The sequence below is a fragment of the Sus scrofa genome, chromosome 2 (genome assembly GCF_054392235.1).
Source record: "Sus scrofa isolate SSC_HxYL_T2T_F1_AM1 chromosome 2, Sscrofa_HxYL_maternal_Yorkshire_Landrace_v2.0, whole genome shotgun sequence".
Classification (NCBI taxonomy): Eukaryota; Metazoa; Chordata; class Mammalia; order Artiodactyla; family Suidae; genus Sus; species Sus scrofa.
Genome location: NC_139384.1, coordinates 140,332,560 through 140,354,984, shown reverse-complemented (window position 1 = coordinate 140,354,984; position 22,425 = coordinate 140,332,560). Strand labels below are relative to the sequence as shown.

The following is a 22,425-nucleotide window of genomic DNA, read 5'->3' as shown; positions in this document are numbered from 1 at the left end:
TTTTTTTGTCTTTTTGCCATTTCTTGGGCTGCTCCTGTGGCATATGGAGGTTCCCAGGCTGTGTCTACAACCTACACCACAGCTCACGGCAACGCCGGATCCTCAACCCACTGAGCAAGGCCAGGGATCGAACCCAAAACCTCATGGTTCCTAGTCAGACTTATTAACCACTGTGCCATGATGGGAACTCGGGAAGAACTACAACTTTAAAACGAAGAAAGTTTTATAAAAATATAGTTGACACTCTATTATGATTCAGAACTCCTTCCCTTAAACAAAATTAGCTTTCATTTCAAGCAAGCTTGAATTTCACTCATAGCAAGCAACCAGGTCTGGTCAAAAGTCTGACCCTTAAAAAATAATCAACTGGAAAGGATACATTTACCTTCCTATTAACATTCGCTAGCAGTGAGTCAAGACGAACAGACATAGCGTCAATGATACAGAGCAGATGTACTTCCCCAACAGAACCTCATACCATTAATAACCCGGGACCTGTCCCCATCATCTCCTGAGGCCTGCAAGACGAACCTAAATGCAACTCCTTACTTGCTACTCTCTGAACCACCCCTGACCACCTCCAAATATTAGCAAGACCACTGTTCTTTTGTTGTTGTTTTTGCCTTTTAGGGCCGCACTTGTGACGTGTGGAAATTCCTGGGCTGGGGGTCGAAGTGAAACTGTAGCTGCCGGCCTACACCACAGCCACAGCAATGCAGGATCCAAGCTGCATTTGCAACCTACACCACAGCTCACAACAATGCTGGATCCTTAATCCACCCATGAGCGAGGCCAGGGATCAAACTCGCATCCTTATGGATACTAGTCGGGTTCATTACGGCTGAGCCACGATGGAAAACTCCTGAACTCGACTTGTCTTAAGATCATCATTTCAACCCTGGCTTCTGTACTGAATTACTTGACTCTGGAACTCAGTGTCCGCTTGCTTGGTCTGTGCACTACCCCTTCTGCTTTGAGGACTCAGGTTTCCCAATTCCCTCAGTATCTTTCATTTGTCTAGGTGTACCCCACAGCACACTAGTCCCACCAATAAGGAAGTGGAGACTGAAAACGCAATCATGGACTTCCCGTCGTGGTGCAGTGGAAACAAATCCAACTAAGAACCATGAGGTTGCAGGTTTGATCCCTGGCCTCACTCAGTCGGTTAAGGATCTGGCGTTGCTATGAGCTGTGGTCTAGGTCCCAGACGCAGCTCGGATCCTGAGTAGCTGTGGCGTAGGACGGCAGCTGTAGCTCTGATTTGACCTCTGGCCTGGGAACCTCCATATGCTGCAGGTGCAGCCCTAAAAAGAAAAATTAATCAATAAAAAATATAAATAAAAAAACTTTTAAAAAACCATAACACTGATAGACTTAAGAATATAGACTTTTAAGTTAAATCTCAGTAGGTTAAGGATCCGGCGTTGCTGTGAGCTGTGGTGTAGGTTGCAGACGAGGCTCAGATCCCAAGTTGCCGTGGCTGTGGGATTCGACCCCTAGCCTGGGAACCTCCATATGTCGAGGGAGCAGCCTGAGAAAAGGCAAAAAGACCAAAAAAAAAAAAAAAAAGTTATACGTTAAAAAAATAGAAACATTCATGTTTCTAAAGATAAAAAACAGAAATACAAGCACCTTGATTTTTTAAATCATTGCCTTCACATGTCATACAAAACAACAGATTATGAACATCAAAAAGGGCCCATTCTCAAGTTAGTTTTAAATTCCACTCATAGTGAAACAAGTCAGACAGAAAAAGACAAATATCATATGATATTATGTGGAATCTAAAGACACAAAATAATTTATTTACAAAACAGAAACAAACTCACAGATTTCAAAATCAATCTTTTGGTTACCGTAGGTAAAACCATTGAGGGAGGGAAGAACGGAAGGGTGGAAATAACATATACACACTTTTGTATAAAACAGATGATAATGAGAACCTACTACATAGCACAGAAATCTACTCCCTAGTTTGTAATAACCAATATGGGAAAAAGAATAGATAAATGTATGACTGATTAACTTTACTGTACCCCTAAAACTAATACAACATTGTAAATCAACTATACACCAATAAAATTAAATTAAAAAATAAGTAAACTCAGAGTTCCCGTCGTGGCGCAGTGGTTAACGAATCCAACTAGGAACCACGAGGTTGCAGGTTCGGTCCCGGGCCTTGCTCAGTGGGTTAAGGATCTGGCGTTACCATGAGCTGTGGTGTAGGTTGCAGACTCGGCTTGGATCCCACGTTGCTGTGGCTCTGGTGTAGGCCGGTGGCTACAGCTCCGATTGGACTCCTAGCCTGGGAAACTCCATATGCCTCGGGAGTGGCCTAAGAAATGGCAAAAAGACCAAAAAGTAAATAAGTAAGTAAATAAATTCCACTCATAATATTCCATAGAAAACTACGAGGCAGCTCTCTGGTTGCTTAAATAAGTTCTTAGCAATTTTAAGACGCTATTATAGGAGTTCCCGTCATGGCGCAGTGGTTAACGAATCCAACTAGGAACCATGAGGTTGCGGGTTCAGTCCCTGCCCTTGCTCAGTGGGTTAACGATCCGGCGTTGCCATGAGCTGTGGTGTAGGTTGCAGACGCGGCTCAGATCCTGCGTTGCTCTGGCTCTGGCGTAGGCTGGCAGCTACAGCTCCGATTAGACCCCTAGCCTGGGAAACTCCATATGCCAAGGGAGCGGCCCAAGAAATGGCAAAAAGAAAAAAAAAAAAAAAAAAAAAAAAAGCTGTTATAAATTGTCAAGTTCATCTCATACGAGAGTAGATACTCAACAAATACCGATTGAGAATTTTTCCTAATTGATAATCTTCTGGATGGAAATGAGACTACAAAGGAAGATGAAAGACCAATAAAAACAATTTCATGCCAGTGATTTCTCTGCCTGTGTTCAGTTACCTTTCTTAACTCAGCACGCATCATTAACATTTAATTTCAGGGAGTTCCCACCATGGCTCAGCGGAAAAAAATCTGACCAGCATCCATTAGGATGCAGGTTAGATCCCTGGCCTTGCTCAGTGGTTAAGAATCCAGAGTTGCCATGAGCTGTGGTGTAGGTTGCAGACGCAGCTTGGATCCAGTGTTGCTGGCTGTGGTGTAGGCTAGCAGCTATAGCTCCAATTCAATTCCTAGCCTGGCAACCTCCATATACCATGGGTGCGGCCCTAAAAAAAAAAAAAAAAAAAAAAAAAAAAAAAGACAAAAAAAATTTTAATTTCAGGATTGTTCTTATTTAGAAAAACAAACAAGTTGCAGGGGATAAAAGGGACAAACCATTTAGTTTTTCACCTGTAATCAGATAAGAGGAACCATTCTTTAAAAATTATTTTGTGTCCACAAAATAAGCATTTTTAAATCCCTCATAATGGTTCTCACTCTACGTGGAGAGGGTGTCTAGTCAGACCCAGCTGTTGGAGCTCTGTCTTTATATACAGTAAGGTTCTTCTGAACAGCTGTCTGGTGGCAGCTGAACACCACTCAACACTAGTGCAGTTATTCAAGTGACTATCAAATAATCCAGCTTCTGAGGCTCTCTTCATACCCAGAGTTCAGTATCAACATGCTCTTTATTACCTAGCCGTGGTCCAGACTGTTAGTGGAAAAACAAACTTTATTTTGGGCTTATGGTAAAGGTTATTAATATGCCCAAACAAAAACCTTCTGTCCTGAAACTAAATAACCTATCTCACAATAACAGACTCGAAATGCGTATTAAATGTGTCTGCCCCAACATTCATTCATCAGCTTTAACACTGTCCTCAAAGTATCTTCCCTTCCAAAGGAAGAAGGGGTATGATCCATAATATTTGTACAGAAGGAAATTAATGAACTTCTCTACAATTAAGATAAATATCATTTAATACACAGAAAGTCTCCAGAAAGTCATGTAATCACAATTTCCATTAACAAGGGTCTCCTCTGACACAAGCAAAAAGACTAAGATGCTTTGCACAAACTCAAAAGCTGCAATGGGTCATTTCTGATGGTAATAAAAATTTTGCTACTCATTCACTAAACTGAATAGTCAACACATTAGCAACAACTCCATTAACTGAGGAGAAGCTTAACTGAAATCAGGTTAAAATTAGGAAAAATATTAAACAAAAAACAATGGACCATTTCTTTGAACAAAAATCCACTGATATAAATAGATACAAGAGTCAGGAGTAGGAGTTCCTGTTGTGGCACAGTGGAAACGAATCCAGCTAGGAACCATGAGGTTGCGGGTTCGGTCCCTGTCCTGGCTCAGTGGGTCAAGGATCCGGCGTTGCCATGAGCTGTGGTGTAGGTCGCAGATTCGGCTCGGATCTGGCGTTGCTGTGGCTCTGGTACTGGTGGCTACAGCTCTGAAGAGACCCCTAGCCTGGGAACCTCCATATGACACAGGCGTTGCTGTGGCTCTGGTACTGGTGGCTACAGCTCTGAAGAGACCCCTAGCCTGGGAACCTCCATATGACACAGGTGTGGCCTAGAAAGGACAAAAGACAAAAAAAAATTCAGGAGTAGATACATACGGTTTAAGTCCTAACAAAAAGTGACCTATTGGGGGAAAAAAAAAGGCAACTATCACAACTTTGTTATATATGCCAGGCAACTGATCTGGATACATAGAAACCAGCAATGAACAAAATAAACCAAGTCCCCGATCTTATGGAAGGTATATCCCAGTAGGGAGAGGCACACAATAAACAAATACATACAACAGGGGTAATCAGTACTTTGGAGAAAATAAACCAGAATAAGAAGTTACAGGGGAAGGGCAGGATGATCATTTCATACAGCGTCGTCAGAAAGAGACTCATTTTAGGCCTACAGCCATTTTTCACATTAGAAAACCAATTTTCAATTCCAGATTTTACCCAGCTGTACAATTACTAGTATCATTAGTTACTTCACTGCTCCTCTACCAATCTTATAGGAAAATAGTCTATAAAAGTGATTATCACTAAGTCAATAATTATTTTGAGGGAGCCTAGAGTGCTATGAAACGTGCTGATACAAGAGGAAGCAAAATCAGACACTAGACCGTCCACAAAGAGATTCCACTCTACAAGCGGAATCAGAAATTCCCTTATGGAGCAGGGAGTTAATAAGCATCCAACGTTGTCACTGCTGCGGCTCAGATCCCTGCTGTGGCAAGCTTTGATTCCTGGCCAAAGAACTTTGAGATGCTGTGGGTATGGCTGAAAGGGGAATCAATCAATCACATAAACGTGTCTTAACAAATTATACTTGTCGGCAACTCTCTTGATAACTTCTGAGAAAAAAGAAAAAAATACACAGTGCTGTAAGAGTCCATGATGTAACTTCTGGGTAAAAATGGCACATTAAGTGTGACTCCACTCTTACCCCCCTTCCAGACACCCAACTAAACAACAGAAGAACAAATTCACTAGGAAAAAAAGTGAAGAAGGAAAGGACAGAATTTTGGAAAGTGAAAGCAGACAGATGAGTGAAAACCAGCTCAGACAACCCAAGTGTGCAAAATCCTAAGCTAGACTCCAGGGCTATCTGAGAAGTAACCTAATTTATACTGCAGATACTGTTGATAGCAACAGTTACCCTGGTACTGCGACTGCATGAAAATCTATTTGAGACACAAAGCAGACCCTACTCCTTGCTCCTGGGCCAACGGCCCCCCATTCATCAAGATAAAAGGTGAAGAGTTCCTGTCGTGGCACAGTGGTTAACGAATCCGACTAGGAACCATGAGGTTGTGGGTTCAATCCCTGGCCTTGCTCAGTGGGTTAAGGATCTGGCATTGCCGTGAGCTGGGGTGTAGGTTGCAGACGCAGCTCGGATCCCGCGTTGCTGTGGCTCTGGCATAGGCCGGTGTCTTCAGCTCCATTTAGACCCCTAGCCTGGGAACCTCCATATGCTGCAGGAGCGGCCCCAGAAAAGGCAAAAAGACAGGAAAAAGAAAAGAAAAAAAAAGATAAAAGGTGAAAAGTTTACTCTCTAAGGAGTAAACAGAATCTCAGACCTGGCAGTCAGCTGGCACAGCCAAAAGCAGCATTACCATACTAAAAAGGCAGGAGAATTCCAGTGGAGTTTTACAGATGCTGATATTTCCTCTCAATCTTCACATTATACTGTGCAGCCAAAGCCCAAGAGAGAAGACTTGAAAAAACTGATACTTGGGTCTTCCTAATGAAATGGTTTACCTTTATGCCACTGAAGCTTTGTCATTAATCCCGTATTAATGGGTTAGTTTTTGTTTTTTACAGATTCCTTAGGCTTTTCTAAGAAATCATTTCATCTGCAAATGGAGATACAGGTGACCCTTGAACATTATGTGTTTGCACTACAAGGGTCCACTTAGATGTAGATTTTTTTCCATATTAAAAACTACAGTACTAAACAAACAAACAAACTAAACAAACAAACAAACTATAGTACTACCTGATCCACAGCTGTTTGGATACAGAGGGCTGACTGTAAGTTATGCACAGATGTTTGACTGTGCTACCCTCAGTGCCCCAACCCTCATGCTGTTCAAGGGGCATATGCACTCATTTTACTACTTTTTTTCTGATCCTTTTCTTTTACTACTTCTTCTATATTTCTTTTTCTTACCTAATTACCCTGGCTAGAACCTCCAATACAAGGCTGTATGTAAGTGCTAAGACTGAGCAATCCTAATCCTGTCCTATTCCTGACCTTAGGAAGAAAGCAACCAGTCTTCACCATTAAGTATGATGTTGGCTATAGGTTTTTCAAAGATACCTTGACCAAGTTCAGAAGTTCCCTTTAATCCTTCATTTGAATATTTTATCATAAAAGAGTGGTATGTTTGTCAAATACAGTTTTTATCCTTCATTCTATTCATATAGCCTATTCAGTTCTATATATATATATATATATATATATATATATATATATTCTACTCAGTTGACTCTCATACTGAACCAACCTTGCATTCTTAGGATAAATGCCTCTTGATGAGGTTGCATAATCCTTTTGCAAGTTAGTGGGCTGGGTTTGCCAGTACTTTTACACCTATATTCATAAAGGATATCGGTCTGGAAAGTTTTTCTGTAACAGTGTTCCAAATCCATTCTCCAGTTTGCTGGGTATCATGAGCCAGCTGTTCGTAGAGCAACAGCAGCTCCCAAATAAGGTCAGTTCTACAGTGCTCTCTAGGTATTCTTCCTTGAAGGAGTTCAACCCAATGTGAGAGAAGTCCAGAAAAAGGAACATAGGCAAAAGCCCTATTAAGAGGGAGGATGGTAAATGAGACAATAAAAAAACTTCATGGCTGGAGAGCAGAAAGCAAGACCAAGTATGGTGCGAGCTGCAGCCTAAACATCAGGCAGGAGCCAGCTCATGCAGGGAAGAAATTTTATGGACAACGACCATTATGCCTGAGTTTGTCCAGGGCAATTTCCATTTATGCTAGCTGTCCCAGTATAATTATTAATAGGTTCCTCTTTCACATATAGAAAGAAGTATTCCTGTTTGGATGCTTAAATTACATGGTCACACTACTATTAGGTAATAATGAGGATTTTACTCTTATCCTATAAGCTACTTAAAGTGTTTTAAATAAAGGCAGTGGAGTTCCCGTCGTGGCGCAGTGGTTAACGAATCCGACTAGGAACCATGAGGTTGCGGGTTCGGTCCCTGCCCTTGCTCAGTGGGTTAACGATCCGGCGTTGCCGTGAGCTGTGGTGTAGGTTGCAGACGCGGCTCGGATCCCGTGTTGCTGTGGCTCTGGCGTAGGCCGGTGGCTACAGCTCCGATTCAACCCCTAGCCTGGGAACCTCCATATGCCGCGGGAGCGGCCCAAGAAATAGCAACAACAACAACAACAACAACAACAAAAAAAAAAAAAAAAAAAAAAAAAAAAGGCAGTGAAGAGGTCACCTTTATTTATTTATTTATTTATTGGTCTTTTTAGGGCCACACCCAAGGCATATGGAAGTTCCCAGGCTAGGGGCTGAATCGGAGCTGTAGCTGCCAGCTACACCACAGCAACTCAGGATCTGAGCCACATCTGTGACCTACACAGCAGCTCACAGCAATGCCAGATCCTTAACCCACTAAGCAGGGCCAGGGATCGAACCCACAGCCTCATGCAAACTAGCCAGGTTCATTACCACTGAGTCACAACGGAAACTCCATGGTCACATTTTTTTTTAGCGCAGAATCTTAGAGGGGTAAGTGTTCTGATACCCTATCCACTGTTGCGTTAGATAAACATCAAGTAAGACTCTTTTTAAATTGACTTTTAAAAAGGTCTTCTTCCTTCCACATCAAACATTCTATGGGACCCAAACTTATGACCTTTATTCCTATTTCTTCCTTAATTATGCTCAGTGGCTTTGACCTTACCACACTTCACCAGCATTAAACACCCACAGTCAACAATAAGCTCCAAAGGGAGTTCCCGTCGTGGCGCAGTGGTTAACGAATCCGACTAGGAACCATGAGGTTGCGGGTTCGATCCCTGGTCTTACTCAGTGGGTTAAGGATCTGGCGTTGCCGTGACCTGTGGTGTAGGTCGCAGATGTGGCTCGGATCCCGCATTGCTGTGGCTCTGGCGTAGGCCAGTGGCTACAGCTCCAATTCCACCCCTAGCCTGGGAACCTCCATATGCTGCGGAAGCGGCTCAGGAAAAAGCAAAAAAAAAAGGCAAAAATACAACAAGCTCCTAAGAATCAAAATCAATGGATACTTCTTAGTTCTTACCAAACCTAGACTGTACTAGCATTCCTTTGTAAAGCTCCCTGTTTCAGGACTCATTCTTGTCCTACCTCCGGCTATCACAGGTCATCTTCATCATGCGTTTTCCATCTTCTGCCTGGTCCTCACGTGGAGATGTTTACCATGTCTTTGACTTTGCCCCTCATCTCTTTTCTTTCTTTACCCCCCAATACCAACCCACGCTCTAAAACTCTATCTTCAATCAGGTTTCTCTCCAGAACTCCAGTGAAGTACCCCAAATTGCCAGCTGACATATCCACCCAGAAATGCAACAAACAGCACTAACTCACAACTAACGCTGGGCAGGGTCCTCCGAATCTGCTCCTCTCTCAAGAACAACACTACCTCCCCAGGCACCCAAGCATGGGAGCTGTCACCCTAGACGCCATTCTCCCTCATCTCCCGCACTCAGTCTCTCTTAAATCAATCTTCTGCCCTTTCCCACTTCCCACCTCACCTCAGCTGTATCTTTACTCCCAAGTGTGCTTACTCAATGTTTTTAAAGGCCTCTAGTCTTCAGAAATTAACATAGTCCTTTTTCCTCCACATTAAAGCTAGATTGATCATGTCACTATTCTGCCTGAAATTCATTACCTAAAACCCAATCTCCCCCCACCACATATTTACATCCATATATATATGACCCTCGTTAGACAAACTATTTGCACTTCAGGACAACACCTTTCCTAACATTTTCCACGTATTACTTACCCCCAATTCACTGATTCACTGCCTCTCCAATTCTCCTGGGATGTCTCCCAAAAATTTTACAAGGCTCCTACTATGGCTCATAGGTAGCCCCTTTCTCCATAGCACCATGTAGATACTGCTATCGGAGCACTTACTACACTGTATGAGTGCACTGCAGTCATAGGATCGCAGTACTGTAGCGTTTTCTGTCTTCCTTACTAGACTGTAAGCAGCTTGATAACAAGAACTAAGCCTCTCATCTCCCTATCCCCAGAATCTGGTTCAAGGCCTGGCTTGCCGTACTATAACAGGGAAGAACAAATCTTATTCCATATTGGATGTGTTTCTTTTAACTTTTGTACTCTATTTCTTTTGCTACAACTTAATCCCTAAAGTGATGTTACTTACAGCTTAAATTATCCATAATGGCTCAACTCCAGGAACCTTGCCTTCCATGCCTGGACCTTAAGCTGAAAACCTTTCCTTCGCTCACAGGACACAGTCACAGGTCCACCTGTGAATGGTTTCAGGAAAGAAGAAATTAACCTATTCCTTCCCAAGTCTGGCCTAACCCAGAAAATATGTGCAACAACTTAGGGACCATTTTACTTTACTCCTCTTTGTTCTATAAAAGAAACGAGCATCCATTGAATACCTGCACAGCAGCGGCATAGGAACTTCCATATGCTCCGGATACAGCCCAAAAAGAAGAAAAGAAATTAGCCTCCAAACCCTGGCAAGATGGAAGATGGTTCTTTGGGACACTAATCCACCATCTCGGAGAGCTGGCTTTCTGATTAAAGTCACTATTCCTTGCCCCAAAACTCATCTCTTGATTTACTGATCTGTTGTGTGGCAAGCAGGACAAGCTTGAACTCGGTAACAGCAGCTGTTCCAAAAATGTGTGCTGAATTAAAGAAAAATGAAAAGAATATTTCTGTCATGAGTATTAAAGACTTATTTAGAGATTTTAGTTTCTTTTAAAGTTATTATTAAGTTGTTGAGTAGGAAAGCTTTTCAACAAGGAAGAAAAGACAAAGGAAGTCTCTGAGTAATTCATTTTTACCCTTTCCTTATTAGCAAATGAAGCCCTCAGTATTTCAAACACCTGCCTCAGTTACTGTAACCTCATGAAAAATTAAAAATTATCTTGGAGTTCCCATCGTGGCGCAGTGGTTAACGAATCCGACTAGGAACCATGAGGTTGCGGGTTCGGTCCCTGCCCTTGCTCAGTGGGTTAAGGATCCGGCGTTGCCGTGAGCTGTGGTGTAGGTTGCAGACGTGGCTCGGATCCCGCGTTGCTGTGGCTCTGGTGTAGGCCAGTGGCTACCGCTCCGATTAGACCCCTAGCCTGGGAACCTCCATATGCCGTGGGAAAGGCCCAAAGAAATAGCAAAAAGACAAAAAAATTAAAAAAAATAAATTATCTCAACTATCACCGTGAAAAATGTACATCTAGTACCACTTCCAAAAGTAGCATCCAAATGAACCTGAAAGTCACATGTCTTGTGTAAGACCTCAAATTCAAGGACAGATGACAGTGCTCCATGAGCCTGCTTCAGGCCAGTATTAAATGAGGTGATCCACGTAAAAACCCTCTAACAATGCTAGAAGACAGAGCTAGGATCTATTCTAACTGACATTTATCTGCTAAGTTATCTCAGGCAAAATACTTAAGGCCCTCTGAGCCTGAAGTTTCCTCACTCATCAAAAAGGGTAAGGCTTAAAAACAGTACCTGTAAAGCATCTGGCATAGTACCTGGCAAACATAGTAAGAACGAAATAAATGTTAGTTTTTTGTCCTGAATCCTGCACAAGTATTCTAAGCTCTCCAGGTCTCATTTTCTGAATATACAAAATGAGCTAGATTGTAGTAAAAGTGCTATAATTCCATTCATGATCAATAAGTGCAAGTGCAGTAAGGGCAAAAAAATTAAATTTTAAAAAGGACCAAGGAAACATACTAGCTAAGGAATGTCTCACTTAGAATCCAAGCCCACAGCAAAGATTACAACTTAAATGTGGATCTTTTTACTCCTTTATGCTTGCAATGAGTGTTAACAACAAAAATGATCGAGAACTAAAAAGAGGAGTTTCCGTCATGGCTCAGTGGTTAACGAAACTGACTAGGAACCATGAGGTTGCGGCTTTGATCCCTGGCCTCGCCCAGTGGGTAAAGGATCTGGCGTTGCCGTGAGCTGTGGTGTAGGTCACAGATGCGGCTCAGATCCTGCCTTGCTGTGGCTCTGGCATAGGCTGGAGGCCAACGGCTCCAATTAGACCCCTAGCCTGGGAACCTCCATGTGCCACGGGTGCGACCCTAAAAAGACAAAAAAAAAAAAAAAAAGAACTAAGAAGAATCCCAGGAATCAAGAAATAAATTCCCCCAAACGGGAAATGGACACCCTTCTGTTAATGGCGTCAAAAATTGGCAAACTTGCTATTACTTTATCCAATGGTTAACATTTAACCAGTAAAAATTAGTTAACATTTAACCATTAAGTTATCCAAAAGAAAAAAATGTGATACTGTCAGCAAAATAGATGATAATCACAGCCCTCTATGACCTCTCAGAAATCAGGTAGACACAGTCACTGCAAAGCCTACACCTTGGGTCACAGCAAACTGAGTGGCCAATAAAAGTTGTTGACATACCCTTATCTTTTTTTTTTTTTTTTTTTTTTTTTTTTGTCTTTTTGCCATTTCTAGGGCCACTCCCACGGCATATGGAGGTTCCCAGGCTAGGGGTTGAATTGGAGCTGTAGCCGCCAGCCTACGCCACAGCCACAGCAACACGGGATCCGAGCCGCATCTGCAACCTACACCACAGCTCACAGCAATGCTGGATCCTTAACCCACTGAGCAACACCAGGGATCGAACCCACAACCTCATGGTTCCTAGTCGGATTTGTTAACCACTGAGCCACAATGGGAACTCCTGTTGACATACCCTTAAAGTGATAAAGTACATTTACTGACATGTAAAGAAGCTCACAAAGCAGTGTAGCATGAAAGGTTACATATTGATATTTACTATGAATCCATTTTTTTGTCATGAATATAAACAGGAAAACTTCAGAAGTCTTATGGGACTACGTGTGACTTATATTCTTCTTGGTATTTATCTGTATTTTCTAATTTTCCACAATGAACATACAATTTCTGTGTAACAAGAAAATATTAGTTTTTTTTTTTTTAATTCTGCAAATATAACACCCAAAACACAATCCTCTTGTTAGAGAGATATGGGGGAGGGTATAAGTTAAAACTCTGATTGGGAAACTTCCCTGGATCCCAGAAATTGGGAACTTCAGTTAAAACAGGGTCCCAATGCCCAGCTGAACTTAAGGCTCATTCTCACTGTTTGGGCAGGAAACAAACCTACAGTGATGATCTAAAAGTCTAAAGATCTCTAACTCAGACCTGAGGTGACATCATCTGGACGAATGAAAAGAACAAGCATAACCGTGTATAGAGGGGAAAGAAAGATGTAGCAGCATATTTTTATGGTGCTTAATCTTTCATTCTGTGTGTTTACTTCCTTGAATCTGGGTACACCAAACAATTACCTAGTCTAACCTCCTAGTTTGAATAAACAACTCCAAAGACATCTTGCTCTAGCAAACATCCTTTGAAAGCAAGGGAAGGACGCATCGTAACGGTTTAATTACTTAGGACCTGGCTCCTAGACTTTAACACCAAGTCTAGGGATTTCATATTTAAAGTTCTTCCCTTGAAAATAAAAGTAATTATTTACCATGAAGTTTATGGCTTCACATTAAGACCAGAGTTTTATTGGCAACTTGCTTCCATCAGGGCAAAATCAGGACATAAACCAAAGACCAAGTAATACATGGGATCAAAGTTTTTTGTTTTTCAAATGATTTCCCACATAATAAGAAAAAGTCTCTAAAGCAGATCAGCATTTATTATTTTAGGTTTGAAAACTGAAAAAATATGATGTTAAAATAACCCTGCATATACTGTTTAGCCTATGCAACTAAATTCCACTCTGTGTGGCCAAAATATGTATAGTCAACAGTGAATATACAGTAAGTCCAAATATAAGGTAGATGCCAACCATCCCCTTCTGCCCTAATAAAGTAAAAGAAGAATTAGTTTATCTTAGTTACATTTCATTTCAGTATGCTTCCTAATTTCTTCAAAATGCCAATTCTGATAAAAATCCACCCATTATTATGAGACAAGTAAATTGACAGGCTAGAAAAAGGTCTAGATTTCTTCATCCTTGCTGTGATTCAAAAAACCACTACTTACACCTGTCCCAATTATACTGAAAAGGAAACAAAAGCTCAAAGAATTAAAGTCACAAATCACATACCCCAAGTCACAAAGAGTAGGAAGCTGTACCTTCACTTAATGTTCTTGCTTAATATGACTCTGTCTCAAGCTAATGTGACTGACAAATGTCCCAAGTATACTTGTTAGTAGCACATCAGCATCTGGAAACACTTTTTTAATGAAAACACAAATCCAAAATTCCCAAGAGAAGTTTCCTTACCAATGCACTAACGAAGGAAAATCAGAGGAATGTCATTTTCCCAAAGGAATATACTGTGTAGGCTCCATCCCCCTCAACCTCAAACCCAGCCTCCTCAAAACCATGACGCTTGAGGATGAAGGCAGGAAGCCTATGAATCTTCAAATGCATATATACCCTGAAAAATTACAACCAACAGTACTCGTCATTCTGTTTGGAAGAAAAAATGTACTATTTTCATAAAATTTAAAATATACCATTTGCTTTGAAAAGACATGAAGTTCCACTTTAAATAACAAAATTTTTGTTCGGCCTCTCAAAGATGAATTTAAAACACCAGTTTTGAGGCCTAATACATCTCAAACACTAAACTATGTTCCTTAAGACATTCTTTTCAAAAACTTTTTTGAAATGAAGGGACAGTAAATTGACTTGCTCAGCATCTCAAACAATCCTACAGCATCCATTATGTTAGTTATATACCAGTGAGCCCCCCTCTCCACTTTCCTAATTAATTCATAATTCTCTATAAAGAGCTAATCACTTTAAGAGTTAATCTTACATCCTTTCAAGCCTGACTATCTACCATGAATCAGTCAACCAATAAAATTTATTTGTGTTCTAGGTTCAACTCCCAGAACCTGAGTCAAGTGAACTAAGAAGTGGTCAATTAAAAAAACATAAATCAGAGTTCCCTCTGTGGCTCAGCTTAAGAACCTGACATTGTCCCTGTGAGGATGCAGTTCAATCCCTGGCCTTGCTCAGTTATGGATCATTGCTGCAAGCTGCAGCGCAGGTCTCAGATGTGGCTCAGGATCCAGTATTGCCGTGGCTATGGCATAGGCCTGCAGCTGCAGCTCCAATTTGCCCCCTAGCCTGGGAACTTCCATATACCACAGGTGTGGCCATAAAAAGGTAAATAAATAAATAAACAAACAAACCATTCCTCTCATATTTGTAATCCAGAGCTCTAAAACCAAAATTTTCATCAATTCATTTGGTGACAAAACCTGACCTGAATGGACGTGACGCTATTTTTAGTTGTCTTTCTCCACTTACTGTGACTATTAATATCTTTCCCTGAAGAAATATCTGTTTCATATAGGGTGCTAACCCAGACCCCACTGGGAGTGTCACATACAGGTAGACATCACATTAGCTTCCTAAAGTTGGAATTGCTTTTAACTCCAAACACATGTGGCCATGAGGGTTTTACAAAAAAAGACTGTGAACCCATGACACTTAAGGAACCAAAAAAGTATGCATCCACAAAACTAGCTACTGAACAATTAATCAACATCTTTAATTTTCTTATATTTAGCCTGCCTGCATAATTAGTTAATATTGAAATTTTCAAATAAGTCAATTTACTTTTTTGTTTAAAGTGTTGACTGATGGCATTCATTTTAGAAAGTGGACCCCTAAAAAACTTTCAAGGAAATATAATTAGGCTTGGACTAAATCAGAGTAGCTGTATCTTTTTTCTTTTTCTTTTTTTTTTTTTTTTTAAGGGCTGCACTCATGGCATATGGAGGTTCCCAGGCTAGGGGTCGAATCAGAGCTGCAGCTGCCAGCCTGCGCCAGAGTCACAGCAACACTGGATCTGAGCCGCATCTGCAACATACCAATGCAGCTCACAGCAACACTGGACCCTTAACCCACTGAGCAGGGGCCAGGGATCAAACCGGCATCCGCATGGATATTAGTTGGGTTTGTTTCCACTGAGCCGCAATGGGAATTCTAGAGTAGCTGTTATCTTAGATCTGAGATCAGTTTCCCTATGAGAGAACAAACACCCGCAAAGAAGCTGTTGTCAAACTCTTTCTAGCAAGGGCAAATGTCTCCTGGAATTCTTCTGTCTCTGAGGGATGTTGTATGCTTAAAAACCAAAAAAGGGAATAAGTTATTTTGGAATTCAGATTCTCTCAGGGTCTGGTGTTGCCAGGAGCTGTGGTATAGGTCACAGACCCAGCTGGGATCTGGCATTGCTGTGGCTGTGGCATAGGCCAGCGGGTACAGCTCCGAATAGACCCCTAGCCTGGGAACCTCCATATGCTGCGGGTGTGGCCCTAAAAAAAACAAAGAAATAAAAATAAAAAATAAGTCCTCTCAAGATTCGTTTTCTTAAAAATCTATCTAAATGATTTAATTACAAAAACTCTGACTCCAAATAAAAAGTCAAAGAGAGGGAGTTCCCTTGTGGCATGGGAGGTTAAGGACCTGGTGTTGTCACTGCTGTGGCCTGGGTCACTGCTGCAGCGAAGATTCAATCCCTGGCACAGGAACTTCCATTTGACTCGGGCACAGTCCCAAAAAAAAATACTAAAGAGAAAATTATTCTTAAAAGAGCTCAACAGACCCAAACAGACAATAAAACATTTCTTCCTTTTCATTTTACAAATTATATTTCCATTATTGCTCAAAATTAAATGATTTCCAAGATTCCCAAGGATTACTAGGCAATAGGTATTGACCACCCCACTAGACTGTGAAAAAAGGCAGTAAAGGAATTCCCACTATGGCCCAGTGGGTTAAGAATCTGACTGCAGAGGCTCAGGTTACTGTGGTAGGTTCTATCCCCCCAACCAATACAGAAGGTTAAAGTATCTGGCATTGCCCACAGCTGCAGTTCAGATTCAATCCCTGGCCCAGGAACTTCCATGTCGCTGGTTTAGCCATTAAAAAAAAGAAAAGAAAAGAAAGAAAAAAAGAAAAAGGGCAGTGAACAAAAAAGGGATCATTAGCAAACATTTCAACAAATTTCTAGTAGATGAAATGTAGATAAAACACCTATCACAGAACATGCAAACAGGGGCTACAGAAAAACTAAAAAGGATGGGTTAATTCAGCAACAGCTTTGTACCGCACTCTTCTGGGCACCCGTTAACATAGCTGCAGCTTTTCCAACAAGTTGGCCAAGAGTATGACCCATTCGTAGTCAAAATCCTACTTTGTTCTTCCATTCAGAAAAGTGGGAAGGAGCTACCTAAACAATTCAGCAGTAATATCCAAGCACTACCTAGCCCTTCCCTTGAAAATGCAGACAACCAAGGATCAGCAATTGGGATAGTCAGTGGGAAGAAAAAAAACACACCAAGTAAAAAGAGCAAGTGATCAGGGAAGAAAATAATCCAATTAAAAGAAGAGAATTTTTAAAAGAAAACCCTAAACATGAAATTCAAGAAAATAATTCATACAATACATGAAGTAATTCATACAATAGATGAAGCCAAATAAAAGCTAAATAAAAAGCTGTACAAAAAGATTTCTTAAAATTAAAAGTATGATTTCTGTCTTTAAAATGTCACTATTGAGCTGTGGGTGCAACCCTAAAAAGACAGTAAGTAGATAAATAAATGTCACTACTGAGCTGAAGAAAAGCAAAATTTCCCAGAATGAAAAAAAATAATGAGAAAACAAGACATTCAAAATTCCAATAAGAGAGAACAAAGAAAATGGTACACAGAAAACATAGGGAATAAAGTAAATTTTCCAGAGCTAAAGAAATATCAAGATTTTAAAGGGGGACTTACTTTTTTTTTTTTTTTTGGTCTTCTGTCTTTTTGAGAGCCACACCTGCAGCATATGGAAGGTCCCTGGCTAGGGGTCTAATTGGAGCTGTAGCAGCTGGCCTACACCACAGCCACAGCAAGGCCAGATTCAAGCCACATCTGCGAGCTACACTACAGCTCACAGCAATGCCGGATACTTAACCTACTGAGTGAGGCCAGGGATGGAAACCAAGTCCTCATGGATGCTAGTTGGGTTCATTAACTGCTGAGCCACGACAGGAACTCCTGGGGACCTACTTACAACACCTACAGTGCTTAACAGAATATCCATACCTAGACTTATCACCATGAGATACAAGGAAATGGGGATAAAAGAAAATTCCAAAGCTTCCAGAGAGGAAAAACAAAGCAATTACCAAAAGAAAATAACTGTGAGAGGCTTTAGGTAGACATTTAACAACAACAGGGTGCTAGAAGACAATGAGGCAATATGTTACTTCCCAAGTTCTGAGGGAAAATGTTGAGTATTTTATACCTAGCCCAACTATCAATCAAGCATGACACAAAAATCAAAGTTATTTTCAGACACATAAGCCTTGGTAAGTTTACCTCCTGCCATTTTTTCTGAATAAGTTATCTAAGGATGTTCCCCAACACAATGAGGGAAGAAACCAAGGAAAGGAAAATATGTGATACAGGAGGAAACTAGATGTAAATCAAATTCATAGGATGTCAGCTGTATATCATCTTAAGAGAAGAGAGCTTTAAGGGACAAAAGTTGCCTCATGTAATAGATATTGGGATCAGATAGCTTCAAAGCATTTGAAGGTATGCTCAAGGCAAATTTTTCTTTAACCAATGAGAAAAATGAAAAGCTATTTAAGGACAAAATTATACTGAGAAAGTCAGAATTGAAATCCTATAGTACAATGTGACATGTTTTGAGGAATTGATGGCATTTCGAAAATATATATATATAGCTAATCCCAACAACAGATATATGTACAAATCTTAAAAATACATGTATGTATGTGTATACACACACACACACACACACACATACACACACAATCCAGCATACTACCTGCCATAGCAGAGAAAACTGTTTTCAATTATCAAGTCCTCAGACAGGACTTTCTTAACCACACCATCCCTTTATCCGGCTTTATTTTTATTCCCCCTAGTTATGTTATTACCTAACATTATATCACATATACTGATTTGATTCTAATACACATATTCTTCACTTTTAATCTTGCTGAAACCAACATGCATTGTACAACACATGCAGAGCATTTTACAACTATAGTCAGCCAGGTGGCAGTCTTGTTACTGTGTGAAAAACCTTCAGGGATAACTTCTGGAAAGATTATAACAGCACCCGCATCAAAATGCTTCAAATCAGATGAAATTCAGTATTTATTTGCTTGTGGGTTATCGCCCCTATTGCAACATGAGAGCAATAACCTTTTTTTCCAAATCTCCGTCTAACTTTTGCATAAAACAGTAACTGGCAGGTGACACAATCTCTGCCATGCTTTAACATCTCTGAAACCAGAATGGGTCCAACAGGATGGATCCTACATAGTTGGCCCTGAAGTTTTTTTCTTCTTAGTGCTACACATGATAATGGTGAATCATATAAACAACCACATCCAAGATGTGAAGAAATTCAGTAATGAAAAAATCTGGAGGAAGATGGAAACAGTAGTGAGTGAACTGACCCATTTCCAAAGATGACTCCAAAGGTTAGTAAGTCCAGGAAACAAAAACATAAGCTAATTATTATTTTTGTTTTGTGGAATTAAATATCCGCGAAATAAAAACAGAAGGGCTAAATGTGACTGTCTCCTGGAAAGAGGCAGAAGACGTACAGTTTTTCACTATACACCAGTCTATACTATTTTATTTTTACCAAGTACACATATTCCTTACAAACCGTTTTCCATGTATTTAACAAGAGAGGGAAATAGAAGCTCACATATACGAATCAGAGACCGAGACATGGATACAGACAGAAATATCAGAGGAACAAAGTCAGTCAGCATCAGGTACCTCCAGAAATTTCAACTGGCAATAGGGCGTAGAGACCACGAATTCTGGGAGCAAAGTGAGCAATCTTCTAAAGCGTGACATAAACAGTAGCTGCCTACTGATGACAGCTATGCCATTTTGCCCATCAAAAAAAGCAAGGTAGGATCAACAAAGGCTTGCAAATTTAGCCTTGTGCCCTGGACTGAAAATTCGGATCCTGTTATGTGGAATAATTACAAGTTCTCCCTCCCCACAACTCTCCACATTTACACATCCTTTCATCTGCCCTGACCTGTCAGCACAATGACAGATGTGGGGACTGAGCTTGGTCTCTTCTATACCGGAAAAACCAAGTGACTATACGTTAGTGGTGCAAAAGCTAGGGGAGGGGGCTGCTGTTGGGGGCAAGCAGTCGGCCGATCGGAGAACGGTGGCAGCGACATGCAAAAACTCTTGTGGAGTCCAGTGCACAGACGCACCCAAGGGCCCGCGTGTGTCTCCGCAGCAAAGACATCTTTCCCCAGGGAAAGCTAAAGGAGCTCGAAAACCCAACTTGCCCGGAGCCGGCGGTGGCGCGCAGTTCTGACTCCTCCCCTCCCTCCCAGCCCAAAGCAAGCGCAGAAGGATCGCAAAAAGTCACAGGGCCAAAACTGAGCGCGCCAAAGCGAGACCCACCCCCGGGAGACCAGGACGCCAGAGGCAGGTCCCTCCCCTTCCTCTCTCCGCCCGCGCAGAGCTCATTCATTCTCTAGGCCGGCAGCCCGTCCTCCCCAGCCGGCCATTCCTGCCCCGCAAACCCACCAGACGCTTTGTCTCGGTCCGGCCGGAAACCGTGGCGCGCATTTAAGCGCGTGCCCAGAAGCCACCTCCCCGCACCTGGCGCTTGCCCGGCCTCGGCGCGCAAAAGCCTTCTGGATCCCGGAGTCCGAGGCCCGAAGCCGGGCGTTACTCCTCCGCGGTCAGAGGCGCGCACTTCGCCGGGTCCCACAGGGAACCCAAGATCGGGAAATGTACATCCCGGTTTTACCACCGCTACAACTTGAGGCCCCTGCGGGACCCCTGCGCCTGCTGAAAAACACTAGATTCTTCCTCCTTCTTGGAGATGGAAACCCTGCCCTTTCCGAAGGGCGTAGGCACCCAGGCCTTCACCCTCCCGCCCGAGCTGCGCCCCCCACCCCTCGTGTGAGTTACCGCGGCCGCCAGGCGAGCACTCACTTGAGGAGCAGCTGGTCGTGCTCGGCTTTGAACTTGCCCAGCTCGATCTGCAGCTTGGCGCGTTCGCGGGCCGTGTCGTCGAGCGCGCGTCGTGCGTCGGCCAGCTCTGTCTCGTAGAGAGCCTTGAGGCCGGTGAGCTCGCGGCCACGCACCTCCTCGCGTTCGGTCACCTGCAGCTGCAGCGCGCTGTTCTCTGTCTCCAGGCTGCGCACCTTGTCGATGTACACGGCCAGCCGGTCGTTGAGCTCGCGCAGCTCCTCCTTCTCCTGCAGCCGCGACAGCCGCGTGGGGCTCAGCGGCGTGGTGGGGCCGCCCGCGCGGCTGCCCGTGCGCGACTGCACGGGGGTCGCTGTCGCCATGGCGATCGGCGGGGAGAGCGGGGCGCGGAGGCCGTGGGCAGCACGGGAATAAGAGGGGCGGCAGGGGCCGAAGCGGGAGAGAAGGCGCGAACCGGCGACCCACGCTCGCGGAGAGACCGGCGTGAGGAGGAAGGACGAAGCACCTGGGATGGCGGGAGAGGGGTTACAGCACAAAGGGCAAAGGGGGAGGACTACAAAATCAATCAGTCGTAAAATATCCTGTGTAAGAAAACATGCACACACTCACACACGCGCGCACACACACGCTCGGGAAATACGGGGCAAGGGTGGCCGGGATGGCCGAGCAGAATCCGCGCGCCGCCGCCGCCGCTGAGTCTCCCGCCCGCAGCACTTTGTTTCCTCTCAAACGGCGCTGAGCCGCGGGCGGGGGGAGGAGGGCGGAGGGGCGGGCGGGGGGAGGAGGGCGGAGGGGCGGGCGGGGGGCGGAGGTGGCGCGGACCGCGGCGCCGCGCTTCCCAAGATGGCCGGCGCGCTCTGATACCTCACGTGACCGTCACTGGCCAATGGGGAGCCAGCAGCAGGGGGCGGGCCTGTAAATTCAAAATCAGGCCTTCTGGCAACTGTCGGGTCTGTGAGCGCCTGGCTGGGCGTGGCGGGGGAAGGACTGAGGGCGGCGGGGAGGGGCGGCGAGGACTGCTCGCGCGGCGGCCCGGGGCCCTGAGCCGGCCTGGTCTTCCCCACCACCCTGCGGGGACCCCCGGCGGGGCCGGGCCAGCGGATGGCGGGAAGGAGCCCAGAGGTTTCCGGGGCGGGTCCGAGCCGCCGCCCACACCCGGCGGTTCAGGGAAATTCAAAAGTAAACGTCTCTAACAGCCACGCGCAAAACTCGTAGAGGCCGGGACGACCGCGGGCATTGTAACCTTATACCCCGCCCCGCGGAGAGGGTTCGGAAAACTGCCTGGAGGCCGGGCCGCCTTGGAGTTACGTAATGGACGCTGGTGTCCGAGGTTCAAAACCAACTGCGTGCGGGGTCCAAGGGAAGCCTTTTTTCTCTCAAGGGGAAAATGGTGTATCAGAACACCTCCTCCCATCAAATTGACGCACGCGTGTCCTGCAGCCAAGCCGACAGATAAGATCCCAGAAACGCCAACTGCTGATGAGCAGTCCCTGATCCATCTATTTCTTAACAATTTAGGGCGCTATAAAATCAAAACCACCTCACAAGTGATACGATTAACATGTTACTAAGCAGATAGTAAACATGCTGTTTATTGTCATGCTGCAGTAAAATCTGATGCATCAAGATCTAAACTTGTGAAAACTTAAGTAGAAATGACTTTTGCTTTAAAAAGGGATCCCTAAAATGTAATTGACAACAATGCCAATAGAATGTCCATGAATCCATTTTAACTTTCAGGCTGACACTGAAATTGT

General features: G+C 43.4%; 1 protein-coding gene across 1 annotated transcript in view; it reads right to left on the bottom strand.

Annotated features, from left to right (window-relative positions):
* The window catches only part of LMNB1 (lamin B1), a 54,943-nt gene extending 33,552 nt beyond the window's left edge, over nt 1-21,391 (bottom strand). The window contains exons 1-2 of the mRNA XM_085014440.1: nt 21,278-21,391; nt 20,672-21,173 (exon numbers count right to left, since the gene is read on the bottom strand). Of these exons, the coding sequence (XP_084870566.1) occupies nt 20,672-21,030 (359 nt within the window). The 5' untranslated portion in view covers nt 21,031-21,173; nt 21,278-21,391. The remainder of the gene's footprint in view (nt 1-20,671; nt 21,174-21,277) is intronic.
* Between the last annotated feature and the right edge of the window lie 1,034 nt (nt 21,392-22,425).